Here is an 18,927-nt window from a genome sequence, read left to right as displayed (position 1 = left end):
CCTTGTTTAGAATCAGAGGTGCTAGTTTCAAATACTTTTTAGTCTGAAATCTGTATGCTAGATATTGAACAAGGTGGTTTTATTGTTTTTTGTCACTTTGAATAATATTTCTGTTCATGTTAAAAACAAAATCAACTCTCTGTATAAATATATCAGGTGACCGTTAAGGCCCATGGGCCTCTTGTTATTTCATATTTTCTATTTGATATGATATGAAAAGAAATATGTGTTGATCTAAATCATGACACATGGATATAGAGAACACAAAATTAACAGATTTTGAAATTTTAATGATAATGTTTTGTTAGTTATTTGAATGAGTAGGGTTCCAGGTACAGTAGAGTGTGAATTAAATGTGAACCTGACTGTTTCAGTACCTGCCCAAGCTAGAAGGATTAGACGTTCGGAGTAACTGTCTGACTGTGTTTCCCTCTAATGCCCTGATGTGTCCCTTGCTGAGTGTCCTTGATCTTTCACATAACAAGGTAAGTCTCCCAGAGTCACGCCAAACCAAGGTCACTCCAAACCAAGGTCACTCCAAATCAAGGGCACACCAAACCAAGGTCAGATTGTACCAAAGTCACACCAAACTATGGTCACTTCAACCTAAAGTCATATTGTACGAAGGTCAAACCAAACCAATTTATATAGTACCAAGGTCACACCAAACCAAGTTTACATTGTACCAAGGTCACACCAAACCAAGTTTAAATTGTACCAAGGTCACACCAAACCAAGTTGATATTGTACCAAGGTCACAACAAATCAAGTTTTTATTGTACCAAGGTCAAACCAAACCAAGTTTATATTGTACCAAGGTCACACCAAACCAAGGTCACACCAAACCAAGGTCAGATTATATCAAGGTCACACAAAACCAAGGTCAGATTGTACCAAGGTCACACCAAACCAAGGTTACATTGTACCAAGGTCACACAAACCAGGTTTATATTGTACCAAGGTCACACCAAACCAAGGTCATATTGTACCAAGGTCACTACAAACCAAGGTTGTATTGTACAAAGGTCACACCAAACCAAGGTCATATTGTACCAAGGTCACTACAAACCAAGGTTGTATTGTACCAAGGTCATTACAAACCAAGGTCATATTGTACCAAGGTCACTACAAACCAAGGTTGTATTGTACCAAGGTCACACCGAATCAAGGTAACATTGTTCCAAGGTCACACCAAACCAAGGTAAGATTTTAACAAGGTCACACCAAACTATGGTCACTTCAACCTAAAGTCATATTGTACGAAGGTCAAACCAAACCAATTTATATAGTACCAAGGTCACACCAAACCAAGTTTACATTGTACCAAGGTCACACCAAACCAAGTTTAAATTGTACCAAGGTCACACCAAACCAAGTTGATATTGTACCAAGGTCACAACAAATCAAGTTTTTATTGTACCAAGGTCAAACCAAACCAAGTTTATATTGTACCAAGGTCACACCAAACCAAGGTCAGATTATATCAAGGTCACACAAAACCAAGGTCAGATTGTACCAAGGTCACACCAAACCAAGGTCACACAAACCAGGTTTACATTGTACCAAGGTCACACCAAACCAAGGTCATATTGTACCAAGGTCACTACAAACCAAGGTGGTATTGTACAAAGGTCACACCAAACCAAGGTCATATTGTACCATGGTCACTACAAACCAAGGTTGTATTGTACCAAGGTCATTACAAACCAAAGTGAGATTGTACCAAGGTCACTACAAACCAAGGTTGTATTGTACCAAGGTCACACCAAATCAAGGTAACATTGTTCCAAGGTCACACCAAACCAAGGTAAGATTTTAACAAGGTCACACCAAACCAAGGTCAGATTATAACAAGGTCGCACAAAACTAAGGTCAGATTATATCAAGGTCACACCAAACCAAGGTCAGATGGTACCAAGGTCACACCAAACCAAGGTCAGATTTATCAAAGTCACACCATAGCAAGGTCAGATTGTACCAAGGTCACACCAAACCAAGGTTACATTGTACCAAGAGTACACCAAACCAAGGTTACATTGTACCAAGGTCACACCAAACCAAGGTTACATTGTAACAAGGTCACACCAAACCAAGGTTACAGTGTACCAAGGTCACACCAAAATGTGTTTATGTCATAACAAGGTCACACCAAACCAAGGTTATATTGTACCAAGGCAAAGACCAACCAACGTCATATTAGGTTATTGAAAATTAATTAAGGTTAAAACAATAGTTTAATTGTCAGTTTTAAATCTGCATGTTGCTTTATATATACATACACATTTAGATGGAGGCCTTTTGCTACAAATACAAACAACATATTTGTTACTATAGATAACTGTGTTACAATAAAGACATCACAATAGATACAGATTATATATACTACACAGTATGTATCCTTACACTGACTTGATGCTTTAGGTTTAAGCTTGTTGCTATAAATACAGAACTTGTTACTATATATACATAGACCTGTTGCTATAGATACAGACTTGTTGTCTATAGATATATCCTTGTTGCTTTAGATACAGATATGTTGCTATAGATACAGACTTGTTGCTATATATACAGACTTGTTACTATAGATACAGACTTGTTGTCTATAGATATATCCTTGTTGCTTTAGATACAGACCTGTTGCTATAGATACAGACTTGTTGCTATAGATACAGACTTGTTTCTATAGATACAGACTTGTTGCTATAGATAAAGAATTGTTGCTATGAGACAGATATGTTGCTATAGATACAGACTTGTTGCTATAGATAGAAACTTGTTGCTATGGATAAAGACCTGTTGCTTTAGATACAGACTTGTTGCTTTAGATACAGACTTGTTGCTATATATACAGACTTGTTGCTATAGATACAGATTTGTTGCTATATATAGAGAATTGTTGCTATGAGACAGATATGTTTTCTATAGATACAGACTTGTTGCTATATATAGAAACTTGTTGCTATAGATACAGACTTGTTGCTATAGATACAGACTTGTTGCTATAGATAGAGAATTGTTGCTATGAGACAGATATGTTGCTATAGATACAGACATTTTGCTATAGATACAGACATGTTGCTACAGATACAGATATGTTGGTATAGATACAGATATGTTGCTATAGATACAGATATGTTGCTATAGATACAGACATGTTGCTATAGATACAGATATGTTGCTATAGATACAGACATATATGTTGCTACAGATACAGATATGTTGCTATAGATACAGATATGTTGCTACAGATACAGATATGTTGCTATAGATACAGATATGTTGCTACAGATACAGACTGTTAGTGGACTGGAGGAGAATACAACTCTTAAGGAGCTGGTCATATCCCATAATAATCTCCGCTGGATTTCTCCCACTCTCACAGCAAATCTTCAGGGGCTGGAAGTACTGCTGTTGTCAAGGTAACTGCATCTATTGTCAAACTCATGGTGATGTCATGTAAAATAGTTGTAAATAATTCCTGCCTGATGTTCAATGTGTTATTAATTAACTTATTCTAAATTACTATTCACAATCCTACTCTGTGGATCTGATTTTTGTCAGGCGTTTCATGTTGCCTTAAGGTAGCATACATCCTTAACATAGTGTTGTTGTTACTAATCCCTAAATATTAACAAACTGCCACCTCTGTCCAGTAACAACATACAGGAGTTACCAGAGGCGCCCCTCGGGATGGCAATGTTACAAACACTCAACCTGTCGGACAACCGCATCTCCTTTATCCCGGAGCAATGCCTTACTGGATGTCCGAGGCTCGAGACACTGGATCTCTCCAACAACAGACTAGGTAGGACCCTCCAAGGTCGTCGGCATTCAAGGTCACTCAGATCAACACTGTGAATATCTTTTTCTTGTTGATACAAATAAAACTTCACCCTTGGTCATTTTTTTATATACCAGGGTATTTCCTTTTTTTCATGTAATTCTATATGGTGATGAAACCAGTATCATCACATGAACATTGTATTTTGATCACACAGAAGTCAATATAATGAAAATTGTTGTGCCACACTTCAGTGATCGGATACCAGTCTGTAAACACATGATTGCTTTTACAAATATTATAAAGATAACATGTTGAAGGTGTCTTTCCCTCCTGTATAGTGAGACTGCCCAGTGAAACCATAGTAACAGAACTGACCAGACTGGCCAAACTGAAATTAGCCAGAAACCAGTTGATGGAGAAGGAGCCATTCTACATACCTAAGTTAATACTGGAGCTACCCAGGTCTGTGCTACATACTGTAAATGTACACATTTTAGCGGTCATCTTATTTTAGCGCTTTTCTAACTGTAAATGTTGCACTAAATTACTAGGGGCCGCGTTGGCCAAGTGATTAAGGCATCTGACATTCTGCTACCACTAGCCCTCCACCACTGGGTCGCAGGTTCAACACCTACGTTGAGCAGTTGCCAGGTCCTGGCCATAGGTTGGTGGTTTTTCTCCAGGAACTTCTGCTTTCCTCCACCACCAGATCCTGGCACATCCTTAAATGACCATAGCTGTAATTAATAGGACGTAAAACACAAATAAACCAAACCAAACCTAAGCACTAAATTATGATGGAGCCAATTGAAGTTCCTGTATGTTGTTTACTGTTTACACATATTTGTGGGTGTGCCAATTCATCAAAGCACTAATCTGTAAAAAATTGATAAAGGGCTAAAATTTGAATGCTTTTTAATAAGTACACTTACAGTATACTTTCTAGTTTATTTTGCTGAAATCTCCAGTGAATGTCAAACAAATGTCAGTGTCAGTCTTGTTATATCTATTGTTGATTATCACTCTGTTTGTCAAAAAAACAATGTTCCTATGGTGATAAAGTGAATACATTGAGAGGTAAACTTATGGTAAAAAATAGATCTTAACTTTTTTTGACGTCTGTGCAAATGAACTTTGTACATTGGCCTGCAGTAAGGTAGATTTGTTTCCAGTATCAGTTGAACTACAACCAATTTTATGATGAAATTGCTGTGCACCTGTTACAGTCTATGCTCTGTGGATCCCAACTTTAGTTAATTTATAAATACAATTCTGATGAACTAGACCAGTTTTCCTTAATTGTTAATTTGAAAATGTTTGATGAACACTCTGTGTGTTACAGTCTACATTCTGTGTGTTACAGTCTACATTCTGTGTGTTAATTACAGTCTACGTTCTGTGTGTTACAGTCTATGTTCTGTGTGTTAATTACAGTCTACGTTCTGTGTGTTACAATCTACGTTCTGTGTGTTACAGTCTACGTTCTGTGTGTTACAGTCTACGTAGACTGTAACACACAGAACGTAGACTGTAATAAACACACAGAATGTAGACTGTAACACAAAGAACGTAGACTGTAACACACAGAACGGAGACTGTAACACACAGAACGTAGACTGTGTGTTTCAGTCTACGTTCTGTGTGTTACAGTCTACATTCTGTGTGTTACAATCTACATTCTGTGTGTTACAGTCTACGTTCTGTGTGTTAATTACAGTCTACGTTCTGTGTGTTAATTACAGTCTACGTTCTGTGTGTTACAGCCTACGTTCTGTGTGTTAATTACAGTCTACGTTCTGTGTGTTAATTACAGTCTACGTTCTGTGTGTTACAGTCTACATTTTTGTGTGTTAATTACAGTCTACGTTCTGTGTGTTACAGTCTACGTTCTGTGTGTTAATTACAGTGTACGTTCTGTGTGTTACAGTCTACATTCTGTGTGTTACAGTCTACGTGCTGTGTGTTACAGTCTACATTCTGTGTGTTAATTACAGTCTACGTTCTGTGTGTTACAGTCTACGTTCTGTGTGTTACAGTCTACATTTTTGTGGGTTAATTACAGTCTACGTTCTGCGTGTTACAGTCTACGTTCTGTGTGTCACAGTCTACATTCTGTGTGTTACAGGCTACGTGCTGTGTGTTACAGTCTACGTTCTGTGTGCTACAGTCTACATTCTGTGTGTTACAGGCTACGTGCTGTGTGTTACAGTCTACGTTCTGTGTGTTACAGTCTACGTTCTGTGGACCTTAGTGGCAATGGTTTGGTTGGCCTACCCGCCCCACTACACTGGAAGTCAACGATGCTGAAGGAGATCTTACTCTGTAGAAACAGTATTAGTAAGGTACAGGGACACTGACAGTTATAGAGATAGCATACTATATAACATACAGGGGGAGACTGACAGTTATAGTGATTACATACTATATAACATACAGGGGGAGACTGACAGTTATAGTGATTACATACTATATAACATACAGGGGGACACTGACAGTTATAGTGATTACATACTCTATAACATGCAGGGGGATACTGACAGTTATAGAGATTACATACTATATAACATACAGGGGGACACTGACAGTTATAGAGATAGCATACTATATAACATACAGGGGGATACTGACAGTTATAGAGATTACATACTATATAACATACAGGGGGACACTGACAGTTATAGAGATAGCATACTATATAATATACAGGGGGAGACTGTCAGTAATAGAGATAGCATACTATATAATATACAGGGGGAGACTGACAGTTATAGAGATAGCATACTATATAATATACAGGGGGAGACTGCCAGTTATAGAGATAGCATACTATATAATATACAGGGGGAGACTGTCAGTAATAGAGATAGCATACTATATAATATACAGGGGGACACTGACAGTTATAGAGATATTCAATGAAAGTATGATTATCGAGTTTGATTTGATCCACTTTTAGAGAAGATGAAGATGTCCATTATAACCTTGCTGTACTGTACATTTAGCAAAATATTGATTTGATCAATCACTGGAAAGGAAATGTAAAGAGAAAAAGAAAAGTTTATCTTGATAAATGTTTGCATTAGGTGAGACAGCAAATAAAAACTGGACATTATATTAAGGTTTAACCCTTTCAACACTGTAGACCATAATGGACTCATCCAGATCAATGCATGGTAGATTCTACTAAAGTTACATAGGAGGGAAAGGGTTAACAATAAGAATGATTCTTCACTAGATTTCCATGCAGTCTATCTGCCACTATTTCTATCGACATTTGTAAAATGAAACAGTAGTTTTTGACAGGCTCAAGATTTACTTTAGGAATTTGATAATTTCGTGGAAACAACTGTTTGTAATTAATTTTGTTTTAAGCTGAACTTGGAGGGAGCTAAAGCCTGGTCTAAACTGGAGGCCCTCAATGTATCCAACAACAACATCAGTGAGGTGAGTATATAACAGCATATCTGATTGGATAATGTTGATCACATGGTTTAAAATTTGTTTCCTTCTGGCTGTATCTAGGCCTTTATTTAGTCCATTGACTTATAATTATGCAATTATCTATTCCAGCTTCATAAGGAGATTGGTCAGTTGACCTCTCTGACCTCTCTGGACATTAGCTACAACAAGTCCTTGACCTCACTTCCAGATGAACTAGGCAGGTGCTCAAAGATGTGGGAGGTATGTCCAACTTAGGTTGAAAGTGTTAAATGTGTTTAAATCTTTACTTACAGGCATCAGGAGTGGGCATCATGATAAAGTGTATTGTATTAACTGTATAAATCTCCCCTCATACCAATGTCCTTACATGAGTTTAGCTGTTGATTGGACATTAAACAATATAAGCCAGACTCCCCTCATACCAATGTCCTTACATGAGCTTAGCTGTTGATAGGACATTAAACAATATAAGCCAGACTCCCCACAAACCATCACACATTGTACTACATCACTGTCATATGTATATCATTGACATCAGTGCACACTGTACGATTGTACGCTGGACATATGGTTAAAGGGTAACACCAGACTATATTGTATGTTGTCTTTTGACTTCTGTGGATAACTATTTATTTAACATTATAATGAAAAGCAAAATATTATTTTGTGGAGACGACTCTTATAAAAGACCCAGCGCAGTAATATGGTTTATTTTGAACTGTTATATTATTATGTTATATAATACCTGACAGATGCCGTTGAAGGGGATTGGTTTTTCCCTAGACAGGATCCACAGGGGCAAAGTAAAGGACCTTATCGCATTCCTACACAACAAACTGAAAAAGGTAACCAATATTAATTAGGTTGGTACGTATATGAGTGTACAGTATATCCTGTCAGATCCTCTCTCCTGAATGGCAGAATTATTATCTGATATATCAGATTATATTTAAATTAGATGTATCATGACTAGGCAGTATGTCATGCACAACTCTTGCCAAATATGTAAGTTCAAGGCTTTGATATCTCAACTAATGTATGCTGGGAATTTTTTCTCCTTCGACTGCAAAATCCAATTTTCACCAAATATTATGTATTTGCCCTTCACATTTAATTTCTTTGTATATTATGTTAGTTACTAATGTTTGCTGTTAGGATTAATTTGCCCTCATAAATAAGGGTGAAAATTAAAACGTACCCAAAATTTTCCGGCATACAGTATTAAAAATTGAATTAATATATGTGTTATGATTGGACAGTTTGTTACAGTATCGGAATTATGTTAGAATACTTCAGTACTGTAAATTAATGATAGTTTAGGATGGAAATCTTGTGTGTTGTTTTGATCATAATACATTAAAGATTGTTACTTATCCGACTAGGCCACACGGTACTACCGTATGAAGTTGATGGTGGTGGGGTACGGTGGAAGAGGTAAATCTACATTACTGAGAGCCTTGATGAAACAGAGCCCACAGCCCGACATACCCACTGTTGGGGTCATAGTTAAGGACTGGAAGTAGGTCAAGTTTTACAGACTACAGAATAACTCATGTTCAAAACTTTTCATCATATATCTGCATCTAATAATATTTTTTTATATTTTGAGCTCACCTGCCCGAAGGGCAAGTGAGCTTATGTCATGGTGTGGCGTCCGTCGTCCGTCTGTCCGTCAACTTTTCCTTTAAACAACTTCTTCTGAAGAACGGACAGGCCTAGAGTCATGATATTTTGCTTAAAGCTTTGGTGATGGAGCCCTACAAGGTTTGAGAACGAAAATGACCTTGACCTACTTTCAAGGTCACGGGTCAAATATGTCAAACACTTCAAACAACTTCTTCTGAAGAACTAAAAGGTATAGAATCTTCATATTTGGCTGATGGCTTCCTGGGATGGAGCTTAACAAAGTTTGGGGATGAAAATGAAGTTGACCTACTTTCAAGGTCACAGGGGTCAAATGTGTCAAACACTTCAAACAACTTCTTCTCAAGAACTAAAAGGTATAGAATCTTCATATTTGGCTGATGGCTTCCTGGGATGGAGCTTAACAAAGTTTGGGGATGAAAATGAAGTTGACCTACTTTCAAGGTCACAGGGGTCAAATGTGTCAAACACTTCAAACAACTTCTTCTCAAGAACTAAAAGGTATAGAATCTGCATATTTGGCTGATGGCTTCCTGGGATATAGCCCAACAAAGTTTGAGGATGAAAGTGACCTTGACCTTCTTTCAAGGTCACAGGGGTCAAATGTGTCAAAAGCTTCAAATGACTTCTTTTGAAGAACTGAAAGGTATAGAATCTTTATATTTGATTGATGGCTTCCTGGGATAGAGCCCAACAAAGTTTGAGGAGGAAAATAACCTTGACCTTCTTTCAACGTCTTATGAGGCAGATATGTCAAACACTTAGAACAACTTCTTCTGAAGAACTGACAGGTATAATATCTTAATATTCGGCAGGTGGCTTCCTGGGAAAGAGCCAAACAAAGTTTGTGAATGAAAATGACCTTGACTTGCTTTCAAGGTCACAGCGTTCAAATATGTCAAACAGTTCAAACTACTTCTTCTGAAGAATTAAAGGCATAAAATTATAATATTTGGCTGGTGACTTCGTGGGATAGAGCTCACCAAAGTGTGCGAATGAAAATGACCTCAACCTACTTTAGAGGTCACAGAGGTCAACAACATTTTAATGGATTTGTTCTTAAGAACTAAAAGGAATGGATTCATAAGATTTGGCTGATAGCTTTATGGAATAGAGCTAACCAATTTGAGAAGGAAAATGACATTGACCTACTTACAAGGTCACAGGGAAAAATATGTCAAGCAACTTCTGAAGAAGAATAAAAAAGCATAGAATCTTATAATAATATTTTGCTGGTAGTTTCAACGGATGAAGCCAACACAGTTTGCGCGGGAAATATTTTTAGTGCAATATAATATTTAATTAGAATATTTTGCTATGACTGCTTAAATATTAAGGTGAGCGATACAGGCCCTCTTGGGCCTCTTGTTGTTAATTTTCATGAACCATTACATGTATTATATATAACCAAACTAGTTACAGTTGTGGATGATCAGTCTTGTAGTGTTACTCTCAACCTCTTAAAGGTACAGCATCACTTTTCACCTGACATTGGAATGATACAGAAATTCAATGTATTTTTCTTTGTGTCAGATTTGAAAGGCAGAAACATTTTGACGATTTCCATGGCAGTGTGACGTACACAATCAACACGTGGGACTTCGCTGGACAGGAGGACTTCTACAGTACCCATCAGTGCTACCTCACCGACAGGGCCGTTTATCTGGTAACTGGTTGTTTACCTAGTAACAGGGCCGTTTATCTGGTAACTGGTTGTTTACCTAGTAACAGGGCCGTTTATCTGGTAACTGGTTGTTTACCTAGTAACAGGGCCGTTTATCTGGTAACTGGTTGTTTACCTAGTAACAGGGCCGTTTATCTGGTAACTGGTTGTTTACCTAGTAACAGGGCCGTTTATCTGGTAACTGGTTGTTTACCTAGTAACAGGGCTGTTTATCTGGTAACTGGTTGTTTACCTAGTAACAGGGCCGTTTATCTGGTAACTGGTTGTTTACCTAGTAACAGGGCGGTTTATCTGGTAACTGGTTGTTTACCTAGTAACAGGGCCGTTTATCTGGTAACTGGTTGTTTACCTAGTAACAGTGTCGTTTATTTTGTAATGGGGTTATTTTTCTCACCGACAGGGCAGCTTATCTGGTAATGGGGTTATTAAACTCATCGACAGGGCCATTTATCTGGTAACAGGATTATTTACCTCACCAACAGGGCAGTTTATCTGATAACAGGATTATTTACATCACCCAGACAGGGCAGCTTATCTGGTAACAGGGTTATTTACATCACCAACAGGGCTATTTATCTGGTAACAGGGTTATTTACCTCACCGAGACAAGGCGGCTTATCTGGTAACAGGGTTATTTACCTCATGGACATAAGGGCTGTTTATCTGATAACTGGTTGTTTACCTAGTAACAGGGCCATTTATCTATTAATGGTGTTATTTATCTAGTAACGGGGTTAATTCATCTTGTGACAGGGTCACTTATTTGAAAATGGTTTGTTTACTAAGAAACAGTGTCGTTTATCTGGTAACGGGGTTATTAACCTCACTAACTGGGCCATTTTTCTGGTAACTGGTTGTTTATCTATAGTGCCAGGGCCATTTATATAGTAACGAGGTTGTTTATCTAGTAACAGGGCCGTTTATCTGGTAACAGGGTTGATTACCTAATAACAGGGACATTTATCTGGTAACAGGGTTGTTTACCTAGTAACAGGGCTCTTTATCTGGTAACAGGTTTGTTAATCTAGTGCCAGGGACATTTATATGGTAACAGGGTTGTGTATCTAGTAACAGGGCCTTTTATCTGGTAACATGGTTGTTTACCTAGTAACAGGGCTGTTTATCTGGTAACGGGGTTGTTTACCTTAACAGGGCCGTTTATCTGGTAACAGGGTTGTTTACCTAGTAACAGGGCTGTTTACCTAGTAACAGGGCCGTTTATCTGGTAACAGGGTTGTTTACCTAAAAACAGGGCTGTTTATCTGGTAACAGGGTTATTTACCTAGTAACAGGGCTGTTTACCTAGTAACAGGGCCGTTTATGTGGTAACAGGGTTGTTTACCTAAAAGCAGGGCTGTTTATCTGGTAACAGGGTTGTTTAGCTTAACAAGGCTGTTTATCTGGTAACAGGGTTGTTTACCTAATAACAGGGTCGTGTAGCTGGTAACAGGGTTGTTTACCTAATAACAGGGTCATGTATCTGGTAACAGGGTTGTTTACCTAATAACAGGGCCCTTTTGATATCAATTATCTGACCTCCTTCAACCTTTGTCTTCATTCTATATGTTGTGTGGAAACTTTACTATTTACTAGATGTGTGATACATATGTCATAATGTGGAAATCAAATGGTTTACATGAATTAAAATTTTGTATAATTTGTGATAATTTAAGCAAAATATTATAAAAGCAAAAAAAAGTCAATTGCACTAAAACGCTCTACCTATTGTAGTATAGTGATCGTAATTCTAAAACATGTCCGAACTTTGAATATAAAATGCAGTTTGATATTAGATACATGACACTATAAATAGTTTATATTTTCCCGTAATTTTGCAAGAATACCTGTCTATACCTGTATTTAAGGACATCAATTTTGGTTTCACTTAGCCTGTATGTCCACTGTTATATAAAAAATCTTCTTCTTATGATACTTAAAGTTACCATAGGTGTTTGTTGCAAATTACGCAAAAGTAAATATCATGGAAAATAGAAATATTTACAGTTTTTCAAATAATATGAAATAGTATTGATGGGTTGAAGGAGCTTTATTGGTCTGTTACAACAGGTGGTGATGGACCTGCGTCGGGGGATGGAGGAACTTAACCTGTTGAGATCGTGGCTCGCTAACATACACGCGCGTGCCCCAGGATGTCCGGTGATCGTGGTTGGTACTCATGCTGACTGTGTGGCAGACAACAAGCGGCTGCAGCTACAGAATCACATCAGGATGAAGCTCCGCGACCTCGTCATCAAACTAGGTAGGACATTATCATGTGTAGCTCAGGGAAGGGTTCATTAGTATTAGAATACTGGGAAATTAAAAAAAAAATCATTGTTTTGTGGGTCCTCTTCATCAGCAAATTTACAGGTCCAACATATTAAATAAAGGTTTGACATAAAGCTTTTCTCCAGATGACTGTTACTCTTGATCCACGAAGTCATGTCTCCACAACATTATGTGTTTTGGGGAAACCACAAAATTTTGGCCTCACAAAAATATCAGATTTCACAGCATAGGTATTTCTGCATCTGGTAACAAACAATTACACTGCATTACAGGTATAAACTAAATGCTACATTCTGTACAATGTAATTAGGTGACTACTGTTCCTCCTACACAATCCACCCAGCCACTGAAAAACCTGTAAATTCTCAGGCTATATATACCTGCCATGCCTATCTTCTATGGAGGGAGATTAGATTTGACTTACCTGTATGATATGACATTTGTCTGTAGGGTTTGCTGACATCCAGGACTTTGTTACGGTGAACTGTACTAAAGAAACACCTGAGATGGAGAGACTTCGAGAGTTCATCAAGGAGAAGATTGACAGGTAATAATATTTCAAGATAGTGGTAACATCCCTTCAAAGCAAAGGGGAGATAACTATTTTATGATTTGTTGTTGACAGTGAACGGGATATAACTATTAAATTTCTGTGTTGTTTACAGTTACAATGTAAAGAGGAGACAACCGCCTTATTAATTTTCTATGTTTTTTACAGTTGTTGAATGGTAAAGGGGAGATAACTGTTGTGTTCTATGTTGTCTACAGCTATACAAGTAAGGGGAGATCATTATTGTCTTCTGTTATACAATGAAGGGGAGATAACTTTGCGGCTTATTAATTCTGTCCAGAGAACGAAATGACGGACCCACTTCCGTTCGGGGTGCGTGCGCATATTTTAGTCTTGCATGCTTCCGCTATATAGTTTCGTTATCGTAAATAGAAAGTAGAATCTCTGACACTCACATGTGGGTTACATAAAGTCTTCTGATACTCTTATCCAAATAATAATCCATACTTTAAATAATTGCTGAAAATAAAATGTTTATCTCCGGTGCATTCTACAATGTTGTGGTGGTGAAATTCATGCACTGAGTTTGAGCGTTTTAGCAACTCGGATTGAGGTCTGAGGAGGTTTACGCGTGTGAAACACATATGATTCGAGAAAGTACATGTGAAGACTATCAAGCATTGATGCTGTCTGTATAAGGAGGAAGTAAATATATATACTTATAAACCGTTTGAGTATTTTCAAGTATAACCTTTATTTTGATGTTTCAAAGGGGAAAGTAATATGACATATCGTGCTTAGGTTGACAACGGTAATCGCTTTGAGACGAGACGATATGTGAACCGTGTATGCTTATCAAACATTTCTGTAACACAGCATGCTTTTTCTAGTGTATTTAGTATGAAAATGTAACAATTTAAGAACATGACACAACTGCCGCTGCTGTTTGACAAGAATTCACAACGTTTCAAAATATTATCCAATCCGGTGTAAGGGAAATAACTCTTACGTTGGTAAAGTCGCATTGAGAAATATAATTCATTCAATAACAGTAAATAAAGTCACTACATGTATTATAATTATTATTAATATGAATAAAAAATAAATAAAAATAAAAGGAGTACACCCTTCATTTCACAAGCACAAAATGCACCTATTCTTTATTATCCATTCACCGATTGCCATTATGCACGTAAATGCTCATGTCACATCATCGGAGGATTCTAATTAATGAAAATTACAACAATGCGTCACACTTAAAGAGGGTGAAAAAAGAGGAGAGGGAGAATGTTTTTAAGGCATCATTTAAGAGGTGATTGATTTTGGAAATTCAAAAGGCAACATCATCACATGACCTGATTTTCAGTTAACAGAATACAGAACACATATCTGAGGTATTATAGAAGATATTGATGCTCAACGTGTTACTGAAGCAATTAATTTTAAAGTGGTGAGCGGCTTTAATGTCACACTGACATAATTCTAGTTTTCTTTTCTTTTTCTTTTTACAGTTACAAAGTAAAGGGTCAGCCTGTGATGGGACAGAAGGTCCCAGCTGACTATGTGGTAAGATAGAATTTCTGGGTGAAAGGTTAACAGGTCGTGATAGACAAGCATAGAGTATCTGGGTGAAAGGTTAACAGGTCGTGATAGACAAGCATAGAGTATCTGGGTGAAAGGTTAACAGGTCGTGATAGACAAGCATAGAGTATCTGGGTGAAAGGTTAACAGGTTGTGATAGACAAGTATTTAAGTTTTGTTTCACTCTATCAGGTCTGAAGGTAAGACAGGTTTATCTTTACAGTGAAATAAAACTTACTATACAATCTGGCTAATTAACTATCATAGGACCAATACCCCAAATGTTTTCTTTATCTGTTATCAATCTGTCTTTGCACTTTGCCTAAATGTTGAAGGTAAAGTTTTCAAAGACAAATTAGTGTAGTGCAAAGTAAACTTGGTAATTGATTATTTACATGTATGTGATAAAAAAAACCACTATTGACATATCTATGCATCGACGGATTGTTAATGTATTGTAATAGGCTAGCATTTACCTTTTAGGAGCTCTAGATTGTTCACCATGTTTCCTGCCAATGTCAAGTCAGATTGTAAAATATCACTAATATATTAGATGCCATAATTTTGTGTTACAGACTGCTAAGTGTTAGATCCAGTAAAAGAAGGTAACATTATATAATTTCCTTCTATTTATCCATCAATTTCAACTTTTTATTATATCTTGTTTAATGCACCTGCATTTTACCAGAAACTTGCTGAAGTATTGGAGGAGGAAGTTCGTGCTGAACATACTAAGTACCCCATCATCACACACACCCAGCTTCTCAAGGTCGTGGAGAAGCATAAGCTTGACCTTGAGGAGGAGGATTTGAAGCAGGCAGTACGGTTCCTACACCGAAGTGGTGTGCTGCTTCACTACGAGGATGCTGCGCTACAGCTGAAGGATCTGTACTTTCTAGACCCAAGCTGGCTGTGTGGTATGATGGCTCAGGTCGTCAATGTACGTCAGATCAACAACGGGGTAGGTGTTCTATCAGACCTCCCTTTATATTGACTGTATGTCAGATCAACCACTTCAAAAGGAATGGGGTAGGTGTTCTATCAGACCTCCCTTTATATCGACAGTACGTCAAATCAACCACTTCATCAGGAATGGGGTGGGTGTTCTATCAGACCTCCCTTTATATCAACTATACGTCAAATCAACCACATCATCAGGAATGGGGTAGGTGTTCTATCAGACCTACCTTTATAGTCACTGTACGTCAGATCAACCACTTCATCAGGAATGGGGTAGGTGTTCTATCAGACCTACCTTTATAGTCACTGTACGTCAGATCAACCCCTTCATCAGGAATGGGGAAGTTGTTCTATCAGACCTCCCTTTATTGTCACTGTACGTCAGATCAACCACTTCATCAGGAAGGGGGTAGGTGTTCTATCAGACCTACCTTTATAGTCACTGTACGTCAGATCAACCCTTTCATCAGGAACAGGGTAGGTGTTCTATCAGACCTACCTTTATAGTCACTGTACATCAGATCAACCCCTTCATCAGGAACAGGGTAGGTGTTCTATCAGACCTTCTTGTATAGTCACTGTATGTCAGATCAACCCTTTCATCACTACCTAACAAGTGTCAGGCCTATATGCAACACATTAGCATGTAATTGTAATCATGACAGAAAATAAATATTCTTTATCTTTTTACAAAACTTGTACATGTACCAGAAACTCAACGAGTGTCAGTTGTTTGTTATATGAAAATAAAGTGATAAATGTTTTTGGCCGACAGATTCTACGTAGGGAGGACATGAAGTTGTTGTTAACAGGGAAGAAGCTGAAGAGAGAGGGAGAGAGGACGTTCTTCTTCCCAATCGACTTCCTACCCCAGTACATCAGGGTACTGGAGAAGTAAGTGTATAGAGACAGTAGTCATCAGGTCAAGGTCACCCTAGTGGTTATCACCTCCCCCAGTACATCAGGGTACTAGAGAGGTGAGGGGATAGAGACAGTAGTCATTAGGTCAAGGTCACCCTAGTGGTTATCATCTACCCCAGTACATCAGGGTACTAGAGAGGTGAGTGTATAGAGACAGTAGTCATTAGGTCAAGGTCACCCTAGTGGTTATCACCTACCCCAGTATATCAGGGTACTAGAGAAGTAAGTGTATAGAGACAGTAGTCATTAGGTCAAGGTCATCCTAGTGGTTATCATCTACCTCAGTACATCAGGGTACTGGAGAAGTAAGTGCATAGAGACAGTAGTCATTAGGTCAAGGTCACCCTAGTGGTTATCACCTACCCCAGTACATCAGGTTACTAGAGAGGTAAGTGTATAGAGACAGTAGTCATTAGGTCAAGGTCACCCTAGTGGTTATCATCTACCCCAGTACATCAGGGTACTGGAGAAGTAAGTGTATAGAGACAGTAGTTATTAGGTCAAGGTCACCCTAGTGGTTATCACCTAGCCCAGTACATCAGGGTACTGGAGAAGTAAGTGTATAGAGACAGTAGTCAATAGGTCAGGGTCACCCTAGTGATTATCACCTACCCCAGTACATTAGGGTACTAGAGAGGTGAGTGTATAGAGACAGTAGTCATAAGGTCAAGGTCACCCTAGTGGTTATCACCTACCCCAGTACATCAGGGTACTGGAGAAGTAAGTGCATAGAGACAGTAATAATTAGGTCAAGGTCACCCTAGTGGTTATCACCTACCCCAGTAAAGCAGGGTACTTGAGAAGTAGGTGTATAGAGACAGTAGTTATTAGGTCAAGGCCACCCTAGTGGTTATCACCTACCCCAGTACATCAGGGTACTGGAGAGGTAAGTGTCTAGAGACAGTAGTCATTAGGTCAAGGTCACCCTAGTGGTTATCGCCTACCCCAGTACATCAGGTTACTAGAGAGGTAAGTGTATAGAGACAGTAGTCATTAGGTCAGGGTCACCCTAGTGGTTATCACCTACCCCAGAACATCAGGGTACTGGAGAAGTAAGTGTATAGAGACAGTAGTTATTAGGTCCAGGTCACCCTAGTGGTTATCACCTACCCCAGTAAAGCAGGGTACTTGAGAAGTAAGTGTATAGAGACAGTAGTTATTAGGTCCAGGTCACCCTAGTGGTTATCACCTACCCCAGTACATCAGGGTACTGGAGAAGTAAGTGTATAGAGACAGTAGTCATTAGGTCAAGGTCACCCTAGTGTTTATCACCTACCATCATAGTGAGGTTTTTTGCTTATCCACTTGCTAGTGTGAATAGCTATCCCGTTGTAAGTCGGTCCCGTGGAGACATCACTACGCCTGTGTTATGGTCTCATAACACAGAACAGACCTTGGTAGTGTTATAAAGTGGCTGGCAGTACAAATGTAAATAAATAGTACTAAAGATTCACATTTTGTCAATGATTTGGAACAATTGTGAAGGGACTTTTAGGTGAATACCAAATTTGATGTCTAGGGTTGACCTTTTGAATGTGTTACATGAGACAAAAAATTATAGAAATGTTGGTTTGAGCACAAAATCCATACCTGAGGAAGATAACAGTTTCAAGATAACAGGTCTCGGTTTAATCTGTCTATTAATGCTTCAGTCACATTTGTCTAGATTTCCTAAAAAGGCGACTGGCGATGAGTTCTTGGCCAAAATCTGCACATATTTACACACCATATAAAATGCGAAATATTGTATCCTGCCCAATCACACGGCCGCACAAACATCTTTCAGCTACCGTACGACAGCCCGGCCATTGTCAGATATATTTTTCCAAAATTTTGTAAAGTCATATTTTGCTTCAGGTTTGAAATTGCTCTGCAGTACTCAGAGGAAGAAGTCCTCATTCCGTACCATCTGCCTGACAAACGGCCAGACCTGCAAATGCCACACCTCAAAATAAATGGTACGATGTTTGACATATTTCAACAGGATTGTTTTGGGTTTTTTTATATAGAGAGATATTAAAGAGGATATTTATATCAATGATAATCAATTTTTTCTCAAAATTTTTGGGATTTTGTTTGTTTTTTTGCAGACATGTTATTAACCCTTTGACC

General features: G+C 38.2%; 1 protein-coding gene across 3 annotated transcripts in view; it reads left to right on the top strand.

The window, feature by feature from the left end:
• LOC110453480 (leucine-rich repeat serine/threonine-protein kinase 2-like) overlaps positions 1-18,927 on the top strand; it is a 69,701-nt gene that overhangs the window by 24,486 nt on the left and 26,288 nt on the right. For all 3 annotated transcript variants that reach the window (XM_021502453.1, XM_021502445.1, XM_021502437.1), the window contains exons 15-30: positions 375-485; positions 3,289-3,419; positions 3,654-3,805; positions 4,123-4,246; positions 6,015-6,126; positions 7,157-7,228; positions 7,355-7,465; positions 7,978-8,070; positions 8,608-8,744; positions 10,403-10,535; positions 12,621-12,813; positions 13,293-13,389; positions 14,865-14,919; positions 15,623-15,895; positions 16,670-16,788; positions 18,673-18,773. In XM_021502453.1, coding sequence (XP_021358128.1) covers positions 375-485; positions 3,289-3,419; positions 3,654-3,805; positions 4,123-4,246; positions 6,015-6,126; positions 7,157-7,228; positions 7,355-7,465; positions 7,978-8,070; positions 8,608-8,744; positions 10,403-10,535; positions 12,621-12,813; positions 13,293-13,389; positions 14,865-14,919; positions 15,623-15,895; positions 16,670-16,788; positions 18,673-18,773 — 2,014 coding nt within the window. The remainder of the gene's footprint in view (positions 1-374; positions 486-3,288; positions 3,420-3,653; positions 3,806-4,122; positions 4,247-6,014; positions 6,127-7,156; positions 7,229-7,354; positions 7,466-7,977; positions 8,071-8,607; positions 8,745-10,402; positions 10,536-12,620; positions 12,814-13,292; positions 13,390-14,864; positions 14,920-15,622; positions 15,896-16,669; positions 16,789-18,672; positions 18,774-18,927) is intronic.

This window comes from Mizuhopecten yessoensis, unplaced genomic scaffold, assembly GCF_002113885.1.
Source record: "Mizuhopecten yessoensis strain PY_sf001 unplaced genomic scaffold, ASM211388v2 scaffold855, whole genome shotgun sequence".
Lineage (NCBI taxonomy): Eukaryota > Metazoa > Mollusca > Bivalvia > Pectinida > Pectinidae > Mizuhopecten > Mizuhopecten yessoensis.
Note: the sequence above shows the minus strand (reverse complement) of the source record. Positions and strands in the feature narration are given on the sequence as shown.